Here is a 23,340-nt window from a genome sequence, read left to right as displayed (position 1 = left end):
TATATTTTCCTTGTAACTACTATGAATTTGACAGAGAGATCTGCTGGCTGAGTTAACAGATTTCACTGCTCTAGGGATAAGTAAATAACTCATGTCTGGCCTCTAATTCAAAACCATTGTAGATACAGCTTCGGATTTCCTCTCTCTTTCTCTCCCTGCACACTGTATTGAGGCACTTCTGTTTTTATCACACACCTGAAACATTTGGACCATCACAATGGAGTACTTAGCCTTAACTATGCAGTCAGACCAAAATAAACCAAAAAAAGGAGAAATAATTAAATGAATAATTAAAGCAAATTCTTAACATGCTAATGAATGATACAATACTTTTTATAAATATTAAAATACTTCTTTGAAATTATTTTTTTTTTTTTAAATGGCTAATGAAGTAAAAACAGCATCATCACTCTGCTGATTTAGGAAATAATGTCTTACAGGACTACCTAGGAAGTTTTCAATTATTCACATCATTCAGTTGGGAATGAGCTCTAGAGGACAGGATAACTACCATTGTTTTGGCTTGCATACAAACTTCATTCAAGGGAAATTAGTGTAACCAAACAAGAGGGATTTTTGTAGCTTAGAAGCCTCTTTTGTGTAAATACACACATGCTTCCATGGATTCAGGCTTGTACTAATGCCAAAAGTATTGGTACAGTAGCTTGCTCACCAGAGCACAAAACAAAGGACATTTGCATAAGACTGAAGTTCATCTGTTAGATTTATTATTTTTTCAGTATAAACTGTATTTTCAAAAGATAAATATAAAATGATGTTACTTAGGCAGTATGAATAGTTTTAGAATATTAATTGAAGCAATAATCTAATTTTGTATTGTTCAGCACAATTTGAAGGTTTGACGAGTTATTCATTTTTAAACAAAGTGATCTCTTTAAGCTATGTTTTAATACTTATGGAATTGTATGTTACATCCATGTTAATGGTGAATTCAGCATATGAGTACAGTGGTTATAATGACTGACCACAAGCAATTGTGAAATATTGCTAATCTGTCTACTGGGGCTTCTTGCTTATATACTTTCAGGTAACTCTGTCTCTGTTGGTAACAAGCATCTCTTTACTGTGAACTTTTGTAGATACATCTTTTAACATCTAACAATTTACAGCAACCCTTTTTAAATGTATTTTCCAAAAGAATTAAACAATAGCGCTGAATTAAATAGACCAGCAAGTAAATTAAACATATCTAGACTTAAGTTCAGAACTCACATTGAGTTCAAGTCTCTTTGAGCAGGAAAAGAAATCAGTGTTTATCTTTAATGCAACATTTAAGCACAAAACTTCTCTTCTGTGTGCTATTAATGCTCTAGCCTTACTTTAAAAAAATCAAATTAACAAATTAGTTTTTATTTTTGTATTGGATTATTTTTTAAGTAATTCAGGATATTTGTTCATTTATACTTGTATTTTCCTCTGTGTCGAGCCCAACATTTAAGGGATCTACTCTTCCTGAGAGTAAATTACTTCACTAATCTCTTCTGAGACTCAGGAATCTGGCAGCACACTGCTACATTTTATTCCATAAAATATCAGTTTCAACATAATAAATCCTTTTTGTCTTTTCTTTCTTTCTTTCTTTTTTTTTTTTTACATTTTGCTGTCTCAGTGGTTCAGATGCTTATTTCTTGTTTCCCAATTTCTCATTAGTGTTCACAGCTTTTTAACGTCTACACTGTTGGGTCTTCCATTTCAGGGAGGGATGTAGGTTCATTTCAAGTCATGACTTCATGTTGTTTTTCCCTGTACCTGAGCTCAAATCATAATCCCAAATGGAGTAGGTCTAATTATTTTTAACATTTTCCAATGAAATGTTATTTAATTTCATTGAGCAAGTTGAAAGCTCTCTAGGTATATATCTTTCCAAATGCACCTTCACCTGAACATTTGCATGTGTTTATAAAATATTTACCTACATCCATCTGAATATTCTTATATTGTACTAGTACTCTGATGAAAATCCTCTGGACACAGTCTTCTGTTTCTGTTTTACTAAGTTCTGTTGAACTGGGCAAGTATCATATCTTCAAGGTAAAAGAAGTATTCTGTAAACAAATGACAAGACTACCTTGTTGAGTTTAATATAGTATGTAGGGCATACCTTAGCTGGAACAATACTTTGGATCTTTAGGCACAAAGTTGTAGCTATAATGATGGAAAAGTGTAATAGCAGTATCTTCAAAAGAAATGAAATACAATTGAATAATTAAGTTCAATAATAGCATAATGAAACATTTGTTGTTTCCACAAAGAACACTAGTTTGCTCTTTGGTCCCCTTTGCCTGAATGTGGATGGGAAAAAGTAATCAAAACTCATAGTAGAGGTAATACCTTTTATTAGACCAACCAGATATTTGCAAAAAAAAATCTTTATTTGAAAGCTTTTGGGCATACTCACCCTTCTTCAGGCAAAGGAGAATGCAAAGATTGTAATTTTTTGATGGAAATTTCTCCTAGGTGGCATTATCTCCAGTGGCCTGCACAAGGGCGGGCTGCAGAATCCTCCTGAAGCACAGATGATTTCCTTCTACTTGACTCTTCATGTATAGGTGGTAAGGGTCATGTCCAGTCAATGGAGAAGAAAAGAGCTGCATTTGCAAGTAGTAACTGATCCTCTTGCCTTCTTTCTGTACTCTGCAGTTTAGTGTTTGGGTGGTCTCTGAGAACTGGCCTACAAATTGTTTGCAGTTCTTCATCCCAGAACCATGTTTATTTTACTTCTAGGTAGACTGTGGAGGCTGGCACAGTAATGGTTTCTTAATTACTGAAATTTATTCTGAATGGAGAATTGAATATGGAGGTAGCATGAATTTGGTTTGGATGGCTTTTTATTGGTAAACATCAAACTCCTTCTAGAGTCTGAGTGAGGTGTGCACTAACTCTCTAGAAAAACATGCCATGAAACCATCATGAATATAACATCTGCTTAAGTGCTCAGAACAAATTCATGGAAACTGCTTGCACTGTATAACGCACTTGTCATATTAAATAGCTATGATGGCAACTCTTATGTGAAGAGCAGAAAATAAGCAATCTCTTCAGGAGATAGCCAGCATGAGACTTTAATTACCTCTTGCCCTAGAGAGAGCTGTCCTTCCAGGTTAGAGCTGAAGGTATTGGAAGGACGCTGTGGGAAAGATTACATTGAGAGGCTCCTTCAGCAAGCCAGGCAAGAGAATCAATAGAGGCTTTCAGTTGTCAGTGCAACCAATCCCTAAACCATGAGCACAAATATTTACTTAAACCAAAAAAAGGGAGAATTTATTATAAAGAGAAACATATTTCCATTCCTTTTAGTCATAGAATCAATATAAATGATTTTGTGATGTAAAGAATTCAAAGCGCTCTAGCATAGTACTCACTGGAGTATACAGCTTATTTTCTTAGACCTAAGCTTTCACTCTGCAAGAAGGAAAAATATCAACACGGCAGGTCACTGTCTCAACATAAACATTCCTGATTCCATGTGTGGTCCTTTTATATTTAATTTTAATCCGAATGGCCTTGTATCAAAATCACTCAGTTTGCCTTCATATGCACAGCAGAAAATGTAAAGATGCAGATAATATTTATGCCTCCCATTTCTGTGACACCTGCATGTTATTTTTTAATATTTTCTGAATTGATAATGTTCATGGTAGTGGAGTATACTGAGCAATAAACTGCTTTTGTGGCTGATTAAATGCCAAAGTGAAGCAGAGGCATTCAACAACTGCAAAAGCCATTTATTTAGTATATTCCAATGCCATGAACATTATTCCTGTTACACAAGATTTGCTATACCCTAACATACAAAAGCAGAAAGGAAATTGATTCCTTTTCTTGGGAGGGCTGCAATTGCTATGCCGCCTCAATCTCACACTTCACACTGATATGACATTGGGGAGTGTAGCTGTGTTGAATAACTGGAGAAGCAGGTTGGTTTACTCAGTGAATAATTATTTTAGGGAGTTCTCTGTATAAAAAAAGAATTATGTGGCTGGGTACATTGAGCCAGATCTACTGTAATGGTAAATTACATCCTCCTGCACTAGACTGTCCCATTTAATGTATAGAAGGCAAGTTCTTTTTCTACTACTGTGTTGGGGTTTCTGTCTGAGGAGGCCAGCCTTAATCACAACTATGGGCTGTGGCTACTAGAAGTTATTGAGATGACGCACTGATTGAAGCCTTGATATGCTGACCAGACTCCTCTACTTCAAGTGAAGTTACATGTTATACCTAGCTCATACTAAAGGCACCTAAAATGTGACTGCCCACCTGCTAAAGCTTGTTGACTCATGTTAAGTACCCTCTGAGCTTCTCAAAGTTGTGCCACTTCTGGCGAGAGAGAACTCCGTGCCATGCTACCTAGTTCATGTTAGGTTAACTTCGGTTTGCTTCACATAGTTAAAACAAGCACGATCCCTGGTGGACCCAGAAGTGGACTGGAAGTGCTTCTGGTCCATTTCTAGGTCTGCTGCCAAGTGTGCTGGGAAGCCCCCCACACTCCTGTGGGACACTCTATCTGCCCCAGTATCGCAGTGTTGACAATCCACCTGCTACCTAGAAGTACATAGAAAAATCATTTAAAGCTGTGTCTATATCCAAATTGAACTCTTTCCAAACTGATCCAGAGGGTGCCGATTTGATTCAGAGAGATTAAAGGGTCTTGTGATTTGATTTGGATTCAGAGATTCACTCACCGAATCACGTCAAATTTCAGTCAAATCAAATCAGTGACTGAAGCTTCACACAGCCCTAAAATGTAATTGTCCTTACATTCAAATTAAATTTCAGATGCCTTATATGGAAGGAGAAAAATAATAAATTGTTGTGATGTCATCTGGTGTCTTATTTATATATATTCTGTGCTGACCTACTAAAAATCTAGTGTTGTTTATTTTTTTTTGTGGGGAGGGGGTTTGGTAGGTGGTCCCTTAGCATCTGCCAGTAGTTTGGTTTTCTTTTTCCCTTTTGTGACCTTGACCAAGGAATGAAAAATTGTTGTCCCATGTATGTTTCTACCCTTGTAATGAATGAGGAAGTGACATAGGCTTTTTAACTCATCTTTTAGTTCTTGTTCATTATTTTCCTGTGTAAAGTTAATTCTCAGTTTCTTCCATCTCAACCCCATTGCTGCATACCTCTGCAGGCTGAGAGCAGCTAAAACTTAAGGCAACTTTAGGAGGGGCTTAGAAATGCACTCTGTATCCCTTCCTTGAAGAAGGTCCCATTTTCCTTACCCCATTATATTAAACCTTTTAGTTGGCTGCTTTTCAGACCAGCCACTAAATTACATATAGAAAGCTAAACAAAGAAAATGGTCAATAATTAAGCTCTGTTAACTCAGTTCTACTCTCCATTAACTCACAAGAAACAGAAAATGGAGCAGTGGAACTCTTAACCTACCATTATTCTTAAACTGGCTAATAGGAAAAGGCATGAAAAAAGTCATGTAAATGAGTAGAAAGTAAATGAGTGCCAGTCAGGTCATAACATTAGCATCACATAATACCAATGTCTCTTTCTATAGTTTCTCTGACCCCACCTCCTTTTTCTCTGAAAGCTCCAGTACTGCTTTGTTCTCAAAATGCTTCAGAGGCAAACTGCCCAAGAGGGCTTTGAAGAGCACCTGTGACTTAAGAAATGCATTTTGAGAGTCTCAGTCATCCTGGTAGCTAGGCCCTGTGATTTGAATGGAAAAGGAAATTTAACAAAAACAACAGGCTTCATATTGGACTGGGAAGGGGAACCAATGGGTCTAGTTCATTCTTGTGCTGTATCAGTTTTAGAAAGAGGAAATTGCTTAAAAGTAATCAATCCTTGTGTGAGATTACCTTGCAGTTTTGCTAAGGTCAGTGAGACCTTGGTTTATTTGCTACATAAGTGCTGCTTGAGCAGGTTAAGATACTGTAACACCCCTAGGAGCAACTTCAGCTTGCACACCTGAGGTTTTCCTGCATTTTAGGTTTGTGACTTCTTACACAGCTTGCTCATTTGGTGCAGATCATATGATAGGCTGACCTGCAAAAGAACTCACCAGAGCTTCATCAGCATTTCTCTTTGGATTTAGCAATACCATGTAAAGATATTGTTCTCTGTACTCATTACATAGGTTCATAAAGAAATATTAATTATATTTACACACAAGTTCTTCTCAAAGCATTTGAACGAGCAGTCATAGGCATGGCCCTACTACCTTCCCATTTATATAGCTCAAATAGAAGTTGAAAAGAATTTGTACACAGAAGGATTGCCGGATACACACAACACTAAGGCAATTAAATATTTTTTCTTCGAAATAAATTTATACATGTAAATCATTGTACATGAATAGAGAAATATAATGGAATTTCCAGGAATAGGCTGTTTCCCTGTGAACTCTATTGCCTCTTGCCGATCACTGAAACTCATTTCTCTTTGTTATCATACTATTGGAAGTGTAAAAATGGAACTACTAAAAGTATAATAACCGACCAGATCCAGTAAAAGTTATCTGTTTGCCTACTCTTGAAACACTGTTCAGAATCAAATTGAAAGGTTCCAACTACTGTCAAAAAGAAAAGCTTTCCAAGGTTATAACTGTTTAATGGGGGGAAAATGGCTAATTTCTGTCTCTTTAAATTTTGTGGCGGAGAAAATAAGGTGCTTTGATCTTTAAATGACAGCTTCCAGAGTCATTATGCTGAATCCGTTAATCTCTCCCAGTAGTTACCTTATTTTCTCTTCCTCATGGGCACCCTCTTTCATGGTCTCAATGCTGAGTTTCAAATCAATGAACAAACTGCTACTACTTCCAACACTGCCTGTCTAGTGAGATCTTATGCTTTTTATGCTTTGCCAAGCTCTGACCTCAAATCTTGGCAGATTCAAATTAAGTGGAGAGGAGGTCCAGTAATATCACAAATGTTTTAACCAGCATAGCTCTACCAGCTCTATTTACATTGCATTGACCAATCAGTCACTTGACCTTGACTTCTCACTACTGTATAGATTTGCAACTATATAAAACAGAGAAAAGTTTGTCTGAAGTGATAATCGACTGTATATCTCTTCTCTATTCTTTCCAGATGATGTCTGAACCTAAAACCAGATCAGGTCTCCAATGTCCATAAACAGCATCTCACATTTATATAAGTCTTACTAAAACACTAAATCCACAAAGCTCAGAGAGGCCCATGCCTAGGCAGAAGGAATATGGGTTTGCAGCACGCCCTATTTTATTTTCATGCTGCTGACTAGTAGAGTTTGGTTTGCAGTCTTTCACTTTATTGAGTGGAGAGGGGACCATGGGAGGGCTACCTCCAGGCCTCATCCCCTGCTTGCTCCCCCAGCCCCCCTGAGCACCCGACCCCCACCTGCTCTCCCAGCTTCACCAATGGCTGCGCCGTCCGGTGCCACCATCCCAGCACTTAAAAAAACAAAAAACAAAAAAGCATCTCATTCACTGGCTGCTGCAGTGCCTGTCAGGGCCTCTGGGGGCTTGTGGAAGAGTTCCCCCCACCCATGCAGCATGGGGCAGTGGGGAGCAGTGGGGATTGCCACCCCCTCCCCCCTCAGCAGGACCTGGTGAGCCTAGGGCCTTTTTTTTTTTTTTTTTTTTTTAAGTACTGGGATGCTGGGGCTGGGTGAGGCAGCCATTGACGGGACTGGGAGAATGGGCAGAGGATGGAGCCTGTTCAATTTGGAGATTCAGCCAATTTGGTGGTGGCCAAATCTTTGAATCAGATTTGGCCAAATCAATTCAGGACAGTGATTCCCCCTGAGATCGGCTGTGCATCCCCTGGAAGTGCCAGCCATGAAACCACTGGCTCGGCAATTGGCTGCTGGGGGACAACCCCCCCCCCCCGGGCTGGAGATCAGCCACTGGGGAACCCCCATGTTGGTGATCTGGTGCCCCCCAGACTCAGGATGCACCAGTCGCTCATGCTACTCCTTCCACTCCTTTTTGTGTTTTAGCTCACTGAAGAGTTCCCTGCTAAGCCAAGCTAGGCTTCTACCGTACTTGCTAGTCTTTCTGCATGTCAGAGTGGTTCATTCATGCTTTTCTGAAGTCCAGTGTCCTTACTCTACTGGTCTCCTTTTTTCCTTTTCCCAGGATCCTGAACTCATTTATCACATGGTCACTGCTGCCCAAGTTATCATCCACTTCTATGTTCCCCACCAATTCTTCCCTGTTTGTGAGCAGCAGATCAAAAAAAGCACAGTCCCTAGCTGGCCTCTGCAACACTTGGTACCTCCAACACTCTCCAAAAATTTCATGGATTGCCTTTTCACTGCTGTATTGTCCTACCAGCAGACGTCAGGATGATTGAAGTCCCCCATGAGAACCAGGGCCTGTCAACGGGAAAGTTCCACTAGCTGTTTGAAGAAAGCCTCATCCTGCTGGTTTGGTGGTATATAGCAGACACCCACCATGATGTCATCCTTTTTAGTCTCCCCTCTGACTGTAACCCAGAGACTTTGCACAGGGTTATCTCCAGTTTCATACTAGAGTTCTGAGCAATCGTTGAACTCTTTTAAATAAAGCGCAACTCCTCCTCTTCTCCCCTGCCTGTCCTTCCTGAATAGTTTGTACCCATCCATGACAGTACTCCATTCTTGCAAGCTATCCCATCACATTTCTGTTATTCCAATTACTTCATAGTTCTGTAACTGTGCTAGGACTTCCAAATCCTACATGTTTCCCAGGCTCCACACATTCATGTAGAGACACCTGTGGTAACTTGCCCTGCTTTCTCTAGAAGAATGAGAAGGCCTCCTTTGTTGCCCCCTCCTTCTTGTGCTCTTCCAGGTCACCCACTTTCCCATTTTCCTCAGGGCTTTGGTCTCCATCCTCTGGCAAACCTAGTTTAAAGCCCTCCTCATTAAGTTAGTGAGCCTGCCTGTGATGATGCCCTTCCCTCTCTTCATCAGGTGAATCCCATCTCTTCCTAGCAATCCTTCTTCTTCAAACAACATTCTGTGCTTAAAAAAGCCAAAGCATTTCTGGCAACACCACCTGCTTAGCCATGCATTGTTTTGAAGGTTCTGCTAGGGTCCTTCCCCTTGACCAAATGATTATGGAGAACAACACTGGAGCCCCGGCTGCTTCACCCTTGCACCCAGAGCTTTGTAATCACATTTTATCTGTTCACAATCACCCCTGGCAGTATCATTGGTACCCACATAGATGAGCAGCATGGAGTAGTAGTCAGAGGCCTGGGTGACTCTTGGTAATCCTTCCATGACATTTTGGATCTGGGCTTTGGGCAAGCAGCAGTGCTCCAAAGACAATAGGTCAGGCTGGCAGATGGATGTCTCCATCCCCTGCAGAAGCGAGTTCCCAACCACCACTGCCCATTGCTTCCTCTTGGTGGTAGTGGTCTCGATCTTCCCAACCTCTGGGATGACTGGCCTGGCCTTTTCCACCAACAGAACATTCTCTGCCTCTGCTGCTAGGGCTCTGTATCTGTTCCTCAAGAAAACTGCTCCAGGTGGAGATTAAGACTTCTGTTTGCTGCCAGAGTTCACAAAGTGCCATTATAGGAGAAGACACCTACTTTCCTTACTTGTGTCCTTGCATGGCAAGGTGTTTTAGCAGAATTTAATAAGGCTGCACTGTGAGTGCTTCTGTTATGGCCTCAAACTTGCAGTCTCTGGGCTGTTAAGTGTGTACCATAGTGCCCACACCACCTCAGCCCCCAAGATACCTATTATAAATTTCATAAGCTTAGTCTCTCACTTCTGTTTTATACAGCATCAAGCACATTGTCTCTACATCAGTATGATAACTGAGTTCTTTCAAGTTTTTCGTCATAAAAAACTGTTGTTGTGGCATTCACATATTGACGTTTCAGAGGAGATGCTGTTTTACTGCAGGAGATTTTAACTTCCCCTCCTTCAGTGTAGTGTTACATAGTGCTGTACATACGTTATTGAATAGTTGTACAGCACAGAAGCCAGGTATTCAAAGTCAAGTGGTGACACCTTTCCCCACCCTTCTGACACATACTAAAAATGAAGAAAAATTGATACAAGTGGACCATTTTAAGACAACTTCCTATTTTAAGAGGGTGTCCCCTCATAGTGTCCCCATACATACTGGGCATATCTACAAAAGACACTTAACTTTGTATTAACATAGTTTACTATGAAGAAATCATGTGTATCTGCATGTGAGCATGCTTACTTCACAGTAAACTTCCCTAGTACTGAGTAAATTTGCTACTTGCAAATGCAAATAGCAAATTTACTTGGTATTAGTAAAGGTGACATAGAGCTCATGTAGATGCCTTACTGGGAGTGAAATCTGCTCCCGGTCAGCCATCCACCAGGGGGTGGGGGATAGCTCCCTGCCCCTGGAAGCTTCCTGCTACTGGGGCAAACTCTATCACAGGTTCCTGGGGCAAAGGCACAGGTGCAGAACCCCAACCCACAGTGGGCAGCCTGCCTTCACTCCATGAACAAATCTGGGGACCACATACCCCCCATGCCTTTTCAGGAGTGCACACAGCAGTGGGAAGCTGCCCCCCCTACCTCTGGGCAAGACAAGTCTCCTGCCACTCCATCCCATGATCTGTCCCAGCTCCAGGGTCCCATTCACCCCATCCCCTGCCCATACCCCACTCCCTCCCTCATTGTGGGGACCTTGATTTGCCTCCCTGTCCCCTCCCTCACCCCTTCTCTTCCACAGACTTACCTACTGGGCACTGATTTAGATGCTGCTGGGCTGCATTTCTATAGGGTTACCATATTTCCAGTTTCAAAAAAGAGGACACCTGTGGCGGGAGTGGTAATATGATTGTGCGGGGGAGGCAGTGATATGCCTGTGCCACACCCCTACCCCTCACTCACAAGCCACACTCCTTACTCCTGACCCACAGTACTCCACATCCTGCCAGGGTAAGCAGGGGCTCCCCCACCCTGGGCTCCAGGCCCCCCTGTGGGAACCCCCTCTCCCAGGGCTCCAAACCTCACTCATAAACCCACAGCCCCTCACACCTTCACAAATTCCTCCCCCGCCACACACCTCACACCCACCCCCAACCATACAAAGTACCTGAATAATTTTACATAATTTTGAGCTTCTCTGCACATAATTTTGAGTTTTTAGCTGTGTGATTAAAATTGTGATTAATTACAACTAATGTTGTTAATCACTCAACTAATCACGGTCAATTTTTAAAATAATTTGGCAACCCTACTTTTAAAACAGAAACAATACATTTTATTTGCATGATACCTATATTGTAATTTATTATAGAAAAATAAACTAAAATGTGTATTATATAATTCCTTATATCACTTATTTTCATAAACTTTTTCTTGGTGTGGCTTGGTAGGTACAATTAAGTACTCTTGCCAATACTATAGTGTAATGCAAAAGAGTTCCTTTTCCCTCTGTCACTAGCAGACTGTAGAACACATTCACCAGCACGTTGCAAGACAAACATTTATCTGAGATAATAAACATGCCATTACTGGACTACCATTACTATAAGACTTCAGAGTCTTTAGCGTACTTATCTACTCCACTCTAAGAGGCCAGGAAGTACTATTATCCCTATTTTCCTGGTGAGGAAATGAATCAAGACATAGAAAGACTAAGGAGTAGATTTTCAAAGGCAAAATAATATATTGTCACCTCACACCCATTAAAATTGAATGTAAATTAGACTTCTAACTTACTTTCTATATCAGTTGGTATGAGGTGCCTTTGAGTTGTGCCTTTGCTGTTTGTATCTTTCAAAACCTATTAAAGGATTTGCCCAAGGCAGAAGTATAATGACTCTGCTGGGAGCCAAAAGCATCTGCCACACACACACAGTGGCAACAGCAACTTCTGGTTGTTGCTGCTGTTGCTGGCAAAATTGTGCAGCAGCACTGGTAGCCATTTTTTTCCCAACCCACCCTTCCCCCACAAACTCAATATCCAGGGCAGCTAGCCAGTCACCCCAACCCAGTTATGCCACTGGCCTGAGGTCTCCTATGAAGCCTGTGGCCTTACAGAAAATTGAATCTGTCTCCGAAATCTTGTGCTCCTTTTAGAGGTATCCTAAGGATACTCTCTCTCAGTTTCCCCAATTATGACTAAAGATGTATGCAAAGTATAGGCTCCCCAAGAATGGATAAGCAATGTAAATGACCAGATATGAAACCATACTTAATCTTGGCTATGGATACATATGTTTGTCTTCAGTTTTCATGGGCATAGGGAATCGCTTGAGGCCACTCAACCTGCTGCGTGAAATAGACTTAACTGGAGAATTTGCAGGAGGCTCTGATAGAAAGGTCAGAGACAGCAGTTGCTTTCTAACCTGTTGAGTAGAAACTGCATTCTTAGATTTAAGGTGCAGGGTAAAATTAGATTGTTCTGATATTTCCTTGTGTATATTTATTTTCATATCTCTGTCTATATCTCAACATATAATTCCTCATTTCTTATGACTGCTGCTGTTTTCATAATACACCGTTTTGTTTTCTTAAAAAAATCCTTGTAATACAACTTCTAGATTAACTTTTCTTTCCAGAAGTTGAAACAGAATGCCTTATTATCACCGGGGCATGCATTTTAATCCTGCCAGTGGTTCTGACAGTAAAAATTATTATCTTTTCTCAGGTGTCTTGGGAACCTCCTCTTATACAGAATGGAGAAATACTGAACTATGAAATTCACATGCCTGACCCGCGAATTACCATTATCAGTGACACTTCATCAGTGCTAAATTACTTGGTGACCAACCTGATCCCTTATACAAACTACTCAGTCACTATAGTAGCTTGTTCTGTAGGTGATGGTTTCCTGGGAGGCTGCACAGAGAGCTTACCTACACATGTGACTACACATCCAACAATTCCTCTAGGTGTTCGCCCTTTGTCTGTGATTCCAATAAGTGATTCATTTATTGCTGTTTCTTGGCAACCACCCTCTAGGCCCAATGGACCACACTTGAGGTAAGGTATAGAAGCATGCAACTTTGTAAACTGGTAACACTGTAGATATGTATTCTTACAGGATTTCTGCATGTGCTGGAAGTGCAGTTCTATTTATGTGATAATTCATGGCTTCGATATCATTTCAACTTCTAATTTAACCTTATTTTACAGCTGAAACCAAAGGCTCTTCCCTCCTATGTCAATTTAGCCAAGAAAGCATGGCAGGGCAAGGGTCTACTCTATGTCATGTTGCCCCATTTCCACTGGTCCTGTGAAAAACCCTCTTTGGGGTTCAGGCCTCATGAATAAATTATAGGCAAGCCTGGCAGGCCAATAACATTCACTGAACTCACAGGACAAACCATTTTACCATATTTACTCAAATCTAAAATGAGTTTAAATTTAAGATGACCCTCCAGCAATTAGATTCTATACATGGAAAAATTAACACACACTTATAATTTTCCATGTATAGAACCTAATTATTGGAGGACTATCTTAAACTCCCCCTCCTCCCCATGGTGGTAAAAGAAGCAGCAGGGGAGGAAAGCAGTGGTAGGGGAGGGGAAGGCATCCTGCTCACTAACCGTTGCCTCCTTGCCTACCCCTATGCTACTAGCCATCTCTCATGCCTGATCCCCTGCCACCTGTCCTTCCCTACTATGTGCCCTCTCTGCCTGCTGCCTCTTCCTGCCCCCCCACCCTCCCACAACTTATCCCATGGGGTGGCTCCAGCTCTGACTCTGCCCCAGCACACAAAGCACATGGTTGCTCAGTAGGGCTGTGTGAAATGTTGCCAGTTGTTTTGTTTTGATGCTTTTTCGACTCGTTTCGAGCTCAAAACAGCAAAATTGAAATGAAACAAAGGGCTTCAAAATAGCCTCAAAATGAAACGAAGCCACACAAAATGTTTTGAAAGTTTTGAGTTTCAAAGTCTCAGCTCAGCCAGGTGGTGGGAGGCAGGGGAGAGCCAGGGTAGCCCCATGTGGCTGAGCCTGGCAGAGAGTACAGCCCTGGCTCTCCCCATCTCCGCCACCAGACTCCACTCCCTGGGGCTGGAGAAGCCAATCAGAGTGCAACTTTGGCTCTGCCTTCCTCCCAACACTGGGCTGGCTCCACCAGCCCCATGGAGCTCAGACCTCCAGGCTTCAAGCAGTGGAAACCCAGCCCGGTGCAGGCAGGCTGTGCCCTGCCTGTCTGCACTGGGCTTCAAGCCACTGGGAAGCCAGGCCAGTGCAGGCGGGTGCAGTGTGCATCTGCCTGCACTGGGCTGGATTCCCAGTGGCTTGAAGCCTGGTGGAGTGCTGGGAAGGGTAACTGAACTGGGCTGGGTTCCCTTCCCCAGCCTGATCAAAACGTCAAAACAGCATCAAAATAGCGAAACCATTTTGATGAACTGGAACAGAACAGTGTTTTCAAAATTAAACAAAACTCGAAATGAAACAGTGTACTGTCCAAATGTTGAAACAGATGTGGAAGTGGAACGCTGCTATTTCACACAACCCTATTGCTCAGGCCCTGGCTAGGCAGCAGTGGTGATGGCAGCTCTGGCCTCAGGTCAGGGTCACAGCCACAGCTGCAGCAACAGCCACAGTTGTTCCCTTGTTTCTCCATGCTGCTCACTGCATGATTTGCCTCAAACAGAAGCCAAAGCCAGAGCCAGAGCTGCAGGAGTCACCTGCCCCAGCACTACTGGAATGGAAGACAAGGTTTCTTTTTCCCCAAGTTTAATAGGGGTGGGGGGAAACATGTCTTGGACTTGAGTAAATATGGTAAGTAAATGCTGTCTAAAGTCAGCTTTAATTTGTACAGGGTTTCTCTCTGAACACTGGAAATTCATCTGATAGAACATGGTAAACAAAGGGTTCCTTCATAACAGTTATAATTAGGCAGCAGAAGGTAAGAAACCAGTTCAGGCACCAGGTACCAGCATATATGACCCTGAGCTTTCAGTCCATGTTGGGATATAGAGAGCTATCAACAAAAATATAGATTGTGGGCTAAAGGACCTGCCACTTTTTGTTGGTGAGTTCAGAAAGCAAATCCCACAAGCATCAGAGGAAGAAATAGGAGAAATCCCATTAAGGATAAACTCAAGAAGCCCCTATTATCCTATTTAGGTTAGTTCAAGGGACAATTTTATATTGATGAGAATTAGTGTGTTTCAGCATTGATCTTTCCGTTATTTTGTGTTTGATATCTGTTACATGGTAAAATTAAATAGATTGTTGATGAGGGTGGAATGGAAAAACAAGTCAGTCATGCAAGCTTTAAGGCAGGGGTAAGACAGAAGCAGGTGAGTCAGAAAAAGTAGCCTAAAGCTGTGGAAGAGTACTCCTCGGATGGTCCTGGCTGGATAGTGGTAGGTGCAGGATTTGGTTCTTGAATACATGTGTTGCTGTATATAAAATAGGAGTGCCAAATTGACATCCTTTACTTTCATACCTTAAAACAACAGGAAAACTCCTCCATGGAATTATAATCCCACAATCAATAAATATTTGTTGATGGTTCTCTTTGATGCATGGAAATATGCAATATTTTACATCTCGCATACATCTGCAGGCATGTACTGTGACACCACAGCATCCTGCCTGTTCTTTCTCAGTGCTTAATTAGGGCACACTAAGGCTGAATAAAAGCTATTGTCTAATGAGATTTTAAACCTTTGAAAAGCAATCTGTGGACCCCTAAAGTTGACAACATGACTATTTTACCAGAGATGATTGAAATAATTCAATATGACCTACATCTGCAAACTTCATTTCCTTCATGTTGTGTCATGCTGCCCCCAACCAGAACAACTACTGAAGCAGCTGCTCAGTACAGCATGATGGAGCAAGAAGTCTGTAGCAAGCAGAGCTATAGCAGCAGCTACCAGTGGGGGTAATTTACACTCTACCACCACCCAATATTCAAAAAGGTTTTGATATTTCTTATGGCTTGTTCATGAATTACCTTGGATAAAATACGCCAGGACTGTACCTAATAAAGTTTTAATATTCTGCCTTTGGGTTCTGTTGACTTTGATAAACCGCTGATTTGAGAATTGTTCTTGGGCTGTGAAGTCACCAGAACATTTTCCTGAAATTATAACTCAATTAATTTTTATCACTTAATTGATCAGGTTAATCTGCAAGATACTATAGTGATGGATGCCTTTGAAATGTGTGACATATCTAGAATGAATCTTCACCTTCATACCTAGAATGAATCGTCATTCAGCCTAGAATGAATCTTAAACATCTTCACATAAACTGCAAACTCTGGAGCTATCTCTGTCTCTAAACACAGAAAAACCCTTTGACAACAACAACAAAAAATGATACCAACATGCAGTGTGATGATGCTTGAGATTCAAAGATGATGTTCCCACATAAACCAAGACTTGCGCTTGGCCCTATGATTTCTCTCTCTCTGTATCCCCAAAATATTTAATTACTGCATGGAAAGTGAAATAGATTAAAAAGGAAGAAATGAGAGTGTCCTCTCATCAAAGAATACCCTGTAGTCTGATAGTTATAGCACTCTCTGAGGAAGTGAGAACTATGGGTTGAAAGAAATATCTTGTATATTTTGGGTGAGTGCTCTAGTTACTGAGCTATTCAATAAAAAAGAGGAACTAGTTCCTTTTGAAACAATGGGCTTAGACACCTACCTCCAGAGTTTTCAGGACTCTGAATCCCAAAGCGGAGGCAACCACTCCGCTCCCCCATCCCCCAGCAATCCTGAGTTCTAGTCACCTGAGAAATGCACAATTTAAGATGCCCTCTTTTCCTATTCATTTTCTATTGGCTATCTTAACTCAGTGCACTGGTTGTTGCAAATCCCATTCCTCTTCACTGGTTGAGGAGAAGCCGAGATTCCTAATTTCATCAGACAACAAAATACCTAAAGAGCTTGGCACTGCAATCCTCAGCATTATGACCCATAAGTCCTCTTGTGGACTGAGTTCCAAGTAAACAGCTTGAATTTAGAGAGCTCCAGGCTGAAAACACGAAAAAAGATACTGGCTTCAATGTCCCTACTATTTGCCACAATGATTCCAACTTCTTACTAGCATAATACAATACAGGCTGAAACAAACATGTCAAGGAGTGTAAAGAGTCCCACTACATGGCATCCTCCTATAAAGATTCCCTAACTAACTAAATGCTTAAGAATCAACTGCTTTAAAGGTGAATAGGATGTCAGCATAATCTTTGATTATAAAATGAAGAAATCTAATATGGAAATTATCCAGGTAAGGGTAGACCCACTTCCAGGAATCCAGCAGCTTGACTGTATTCTGAATATTAATACAACCTGACCAGCTTTATAGCTACTGTAAAGCATTCATGTTAAGGATCAGCCTAAGGATCAGGCCTTGTATAATCAACACTATCAAAAATGCTTGAAATAGTGAAAAAGAAATTGTTTATAGGATACAGCATCAATTCTCAGCTGTGTTAAATTTGTGTTTGGTACAAAGAGACAACAATGAGGGGGGAAGCTGGCTGAAAGTCACCTATGCTAGCTCTGTGCCATAGATTCCCTTATGTCAAGAGGAATTCTCAGCTGCCCATTTAAGGCAGCTTCCTACCTGCTTTGTGCTTCTGTGAAAATGCAAACTAGTCCAATCTGGTGCCAAAGATGAGACCCTAAGTACCAATTCCAAAGGCCCATACATGGAATCACATCTTCCACCATTTCCTCACTGCATCAAATATTACAAATAAAATTAATCCAGACCAGTTAAGCTTGCCAAAGAATTGCTTCACTCACATTTTCTAGGATTGCTCTCAAGTCTGAAGCTTCTGAGCATTCACACACAAAGCACTGGAAAAAAGCCTTCAGCATAGAGGGAGGCATATTCAAAAGTGACTTTTGATCTGTTCATACAGTAAAACAGATCTTACATCATCTTCATAAATATGGCCTGATTTGCAAAAAAACCCAGTGCACGAGTTTTTCAGTTACATTTAAGGGGGATGTGCACATGCTCAGTAGGGTTGTGCAGAGCTTCAGTCGCTGATTCAATTTGGCAGAGATTCAGCCAGATTCAGTGGCCGAATCTCTAAGTCTGAACTGAATCAGGAGACCCTTTAATCTCTTTTAATTTAATCGGAACCCTCCAAATTGATTCAGAGAGATTCGGAAAGATGTGATAATTCAGATATAGACACAGCTTTAAATGTTTTTTCTACATGCCTCAAGGTACCAGGTGACTCATGAATGCTGAGATGCTGGGGTGGATTGAGTGTCCCATGGGAGCACGGGGGTTCTTCTGCGCACTTGGCAGTGGACCCAGAAGTGAACCAGAAGCACTTCTGGCCCACTTCTGGGTCCACCAGGAGCAAACGCCCCTCCTCCTGGCTCAGCATCTGGTGCCTCCTGGGTCTGGAGGGACACCCAGGGTCCCCCTGAGGCTGACTGCTGAGCCAGAGGGGGTGTGGAGGAGGTCCCCCACGTGCCCTGCAACAGACCTGGAAGTGGACCAGAAGTCCTTCCGGTCCATTTCCAGGTTCTCTGCTGAACATGGGGGGACCCTCCTCCCCCCCGCCCCGTGCTCCTGTGGGACACTCCATCCACCCCAGCATCACAGTGTTCACAAACCACACCTGGTACCTCAAGGTATGTAGAAAAAATATTTAAAGCTGTGTCTATGGCCGAATCGCTGATTCTCTGAATCAGCATTGAATCTTCAGATTCGGATTCAACTGAATTGAATCAGGACAGGGATCCGAATCAATTAATCGAATCAGTGTCCCTAATTGAGGTTGAATCTGAATCGAATACAACCCATTTTGCACACCCCTAGCGCTTAGCACTTCTGAAAATCAAGGCATTTTTATATTTAGATGCATAAATATGTATTTAGAAGCCTAATTTGGGGCATAAAAATATTGAAGACTGATTGTAGATGGAGAAAAATGTGAAACTAGTCATCAAAAGAGTACTGAAAGAAAGAAAAGTCATAACAGTACCATAGCAGTAGGAAAATTATAAATATATAGTGGCTCACAAAATAAAATTCTATAACAAACTGTAGTGAGACAAAACTATATTGTAACAGTTCTATAGAATTTAATAGAGAATAGTAATCCTAGTAGATGATTTTAAATCAACCTATAGAAATTTATTACTTCAATTTAACTCTATTAAATTCTATAGAATGGCTTGAGAATGTAGAAAGTATTATCTATAATTTATATAGAAACCCGTTGGTTTTATTGCCATTAAATCCTATAGGACTTTTCTACAAAAGAAATCAACAAGTAAGGGATATAAAAATGGGGAAAAAACCCACTGTCTGAATCAGGCAGTTTCAGGACTGATTTGATGAAGATGGGTGTTATCAGGCCTACAGTTTCCAACGTGTAAAAAAAACATAATGATAGGCACACAACCTTTTCCTCAAAATGAAAGCGATACAAACTAATTCTGGCCTTTCAGGATAATATAATTATAGCACACATCTTAAATGCACATATGATGTTGGCATGCTTATAGATAAGTCCACTAGTGTGTCACATTTGTGTCACACCTGCATGTTACTCATTTATTTACAGCTAAACACAGCTGTAGCTTGCTGCTGACAGTGTAACAGGAACAACGATGCTTTGTGTTATTTTAATATATTTGTAAAATGGATACATTAAATTGTGCTATGCTGAAACAGTTGTGCATGTCAAATTATATTAGTCAAGTCTGTATGAGATTCTCTTATCAGGCTGTTCTGAGCAGTTTTTCACAGATTTCCAGAAGCTGAATATTTGTAAATTATTAAAAAACTCTGATTCTTTCTTTCAAATAAAAGTACTTACCCATTATCCATTTTCAAAGTATGTGTTTAAGTAATTGAATGTTTTAAATATTCTTTTTTAGTGTTTCAGGGTTTATCACTGAGAGAAAGTTTACAGCTGTAAAAACAAAATAACGCATGGCTTTAAAAAAAAAAGAGATATTTGTGTAATAACATTAGTTGAGATAATCCCGGTGTTCTGCTCGTCTTTTGTGTTAGATATGAGCTCCTGAGACGTAAAATCCAGCAACCACTTGCATCAAATCCCCCTGAAGATTTAAATCTGTGGCACAATATTTACTCAGGAACTCAGTGGTTTTATGAAGATAAGGGTCTTAGCAGGTGAGATTACAAAAACTATAAAAACAAATGCTGGCATTTTGTATAGTGCACATTCAATAGTTCAAAGTGTTCCTTATGTCTTTATGTTGTGAACATATTAATTATGTAATTAAATATTTTCTGTCCTCATCTTTGGCAATAATCATTCGAACATGCAGGGGTTTATTATTATTGTGTCACTCTTAAATCTTGCACATAGTATCTTGTTATGAAGACACAAATGAAAATGAGTATTTTAGTGGATTTTGAGTTTTGACTAGTTCATACAGCCAAATATTCATTTGTCTGTGTATAGTTCCCCATTATGTTGATACTTCAGCCATAGCTACAGGCTGAGTCATCCTGGATTGGGTAGATTATGATTTGGTGTTAGATTATTAATTTTAATCCTTATGTGTTTTTTTTTTCATTGTCAAAATGTTTTCCTTGATATTTCAAAATTCAGTCAAGTCACGTATGACAATTTTAGCAGCTCCGAATTAATTACTCAGTAGTCTGCAGTAAAATACAAGTGACATCATGACAAAAGCAGAAAATTGGCAAAGACAGGTGTAAATGGCCAGCACGGTGCCCTCTTACACCTTGTACCTTCCCTGCTCTGGCTCTGGCAGCAGGGAGGGCAGAGCAGCAATGGCAGTGCAGCTGGAGGTTTGCTGTTGCTGGGGAAGATGTCTCCTCATTTTGCTGTGAATTTGTGTGTGCAGCCAAAAATCCACCAGCTTTCATCTGTAAAAAAGGAGGTGACATCTCCTCTAGCAGCTGTGAAGCACTGGCCACATGATGCTGCCACCCCTCTGTCACGCTACCAGAACCAAAGCTGGAGCTGGAGCTGGTGCAGGGAAGGTGTACGGTGCAAGGGGGAGAAGGGGATGGGAGATAGGAAGGTGAAGCACACCCTAGCTCCATTTTAACGTCCCCACTTATGCAGTGACCAGGGCTTGTGCCACACTCATCCATCCAATGTTAAGTTACTCAGCAAAGATGAGATTTAAAATCTGATTCTTGTGAGGCAGCTCACTTACTGTGTGATTTTGAGCAAGTTACTTAACTATGTTTCTTCAGTTCCTCGAATCCGTTGAAAAGTATTGTAAAATCCATAAGAAAAAACACTGAATGGGCCTGAGGTTATCGTGGTGGTGTTACCCTGAGTGAAAGCCTAGGAAAACTTCCAGTGATTTCAATGAAAGCAGAGTATCTCTCTGCTTGTATTTTGCCCTGTGTGTGTTTGTGTTTGCCTGCATTACTGAGGATGGTGTATGGATGAATTCTACTTCTCAGACGCATATTCATGTTTCCCATTTAATAAGACTTGTGTGAATAACTCACCAGCTGAATCTGGCCTGCAAGAATTCCAACTGTTCTCAGTTAGATATACTTAAATCTCAGATTTAAATATCCCTGATTTTTGAGGCTATTTGAAATCTAAACCTAGATCTTGATCCAAATTCTGCAGAAAGCTACTTTATTTATAAACTAAAACCTCAGATCTAAAAATGTTTTTATTTTTGTTGTTTGTAATCTAGATCCCATCTTTATTTTTACTGGAAATGTAATGTGACAATGCGTACAAGTATATACAAGTGACTGAAATAATACAGAGAATAATTAGAATACAGTGTTTTCAGATACTAATCCAGAGATTCAGAAATCTTCAGCACCACAAGTTTCTGATCGTCTTTCTGAACAGCTGATCTTAGGTCCTTCAGTGAATTTTTAAAGAGCTTGGCACCTATCAACTGTTGTTCTTCTTAAAGAGGGCTCTTAAAACTCAGCTCTGGCCAATTATTTAAGTGTGCAAAGTTATTTAAGTGAGCTCTTTTTAAAGCCTGGCCCAGTATCTTTGTTATACAGTGTGTCACAGTAAAGTAACATAAAATAATGCCCAGAGATCACATAGTTTTTCACTACAGTCACCAAAGACTGTGCATTCATGGTATGGTATGCTCTCACATTGGCATAAATGTTTTTCATGGTGGTATCACTAAAATAAAAATTTGGACTAGATGACCCCCTTTTTTTTTTTGATTATAGACTTATATTGTATCTTTTTAGTTGCTTCTTTAATAGTATAAATAGCTTAAAAGTGTAATATCTTTTTCTAAAAATATATTGATGTCTCTTTTGAATGGTTGAAGGAAGTATGGAATGATAGTTATCTGCTCTATGAAATACATGTTTGGATTCTAACCAGTCTCCTTGCATATCCAGTATATGTTGGAATACAGTTTTGAGGGAAATTACTGTATGAACTGGGGTTGCAGTCGTAGTCACTTTGTTACAGGATTCCTGTTGCAGGACTGCAGGTGGTGTTTGGAGAGCAAGCTAAAAGGAAGTTAAAATAAATGAGTTTCCCAAAAGAGAGGGAAAAGCCTCATTTGATTAAATTCAGATCCAAAATTTGGCAGTTTGCCAGTGTTGTAATTACATCTTGAATTGAGCTATAATCTCCCAGCATCTCAGAGACTGTAACAAGAAGAAATAACATATTTTATTTTATTTTTGTTACCATGTTAGTGTTGCTGAAATATTTCCAGCAGATTCTTCATGGGCTGAAATAGTATAATTATACTTTGGAGGAAAAAAACCCCCACAAGCTGTTTGATATAACTGGCATGGCAACAGCAAATGTTTTGTCTGGAATTTTTATATAGTTTTCTTTTAACTATTTAAAAAATGCCTTAGGTACACCACCTATGAGTATAAACTCATAGTACACAATGAGGTGGGATATACATCCGGTGAGAAAGTGAGTGCTACTACACTAGCAGGTTTTCCAGTGAAGGGAAGCAGCCTGACTGCACGCGCTCTTAATCATACTGCCATTGAGGTGGCATGGTCAAAACCAAGTAAGTATGCTTAGTGTGTGTTCCAGTAATTAGATATTCACCTGTCATCAGTTATGTTGATCTGCATTGCCCTCACAGGAAGCACAACACTTGTCTTGATTTATTATATGGCTAACTGCCCCTTAAAGGGCAGTAAAAAACTTGGAAAGAGCATGCATCCTATTTTTTTTTTCCTACTATAATGCTATTTACTATACTGTTTCAGTGGAATGAAGAGAAAAATAATTTAAGCCTGTGAGGTTTCTACATGAAATCCTAGTATATGTTCATAATTTTAAGGATTTTTTACATTCCTTCAGAATGAGAGGATGTTGCTTTCTCTCTTTCCTCTTGCATACTTTGCTCCTTAGAAAGAAACTAGCTAAATCTTCAACAAAGTCTGCCATTGCAGCAGTGGGGAAATTTTTCTTGACTTATCCACAAGTGATTTTGTAAGGACTGGCTGGT

The 23,340-nt window shown here is 40.4% G+C and overlaps 1 protein-coding gene across 1 annotated transcript in view; it reads left to right on the top strand.

Annotated features, from left to right (window-relative positions):
* USH2A (usherin) overlaps positions 1-23,340 on the top strand; it is a 652,515-nt gene that overhangs the window by 434,334 nt on the left and 194,841 nt on the right. The window contains exons 41-43 of the mRNA XM_019549473.1: positions 12,605-12,939; positions 19,925-20,047; positions 22,730-22,893. Of these exons, the coding sequence (XP_019405018.1) occupies positions 12,605-12,939; positions 19,925-20,047; positions 22,730-22,893 (622 nt within the window). The remainder of the gene's footprint in view (positions 1-12,604; positions 12,940-19,924; positions 20,048-22,729; positions 22,894-23,340) is intronic.

Source organism: Crocodylus porosus, unplaced genomic scaffold, assembly GCF_001723895.1.
Source record: "Crocodylus porosus isolate Cpor-Errol unplaced genomic scaffold, CroPor_comp1, whole genome shotgun sequence".
Taxonomy (NCBI): domain Eukaryota; kingdom Metazoa; phylum Chordata; order Crocodylia; family Crocodylidae; genus Crocodylus; species Crocodylus porosus.
The sequence above is the reverse complement of the archived record's forward strand: the minus strand, read 5'-3'. Positions and strand labels throughout refer to the sequence as shown.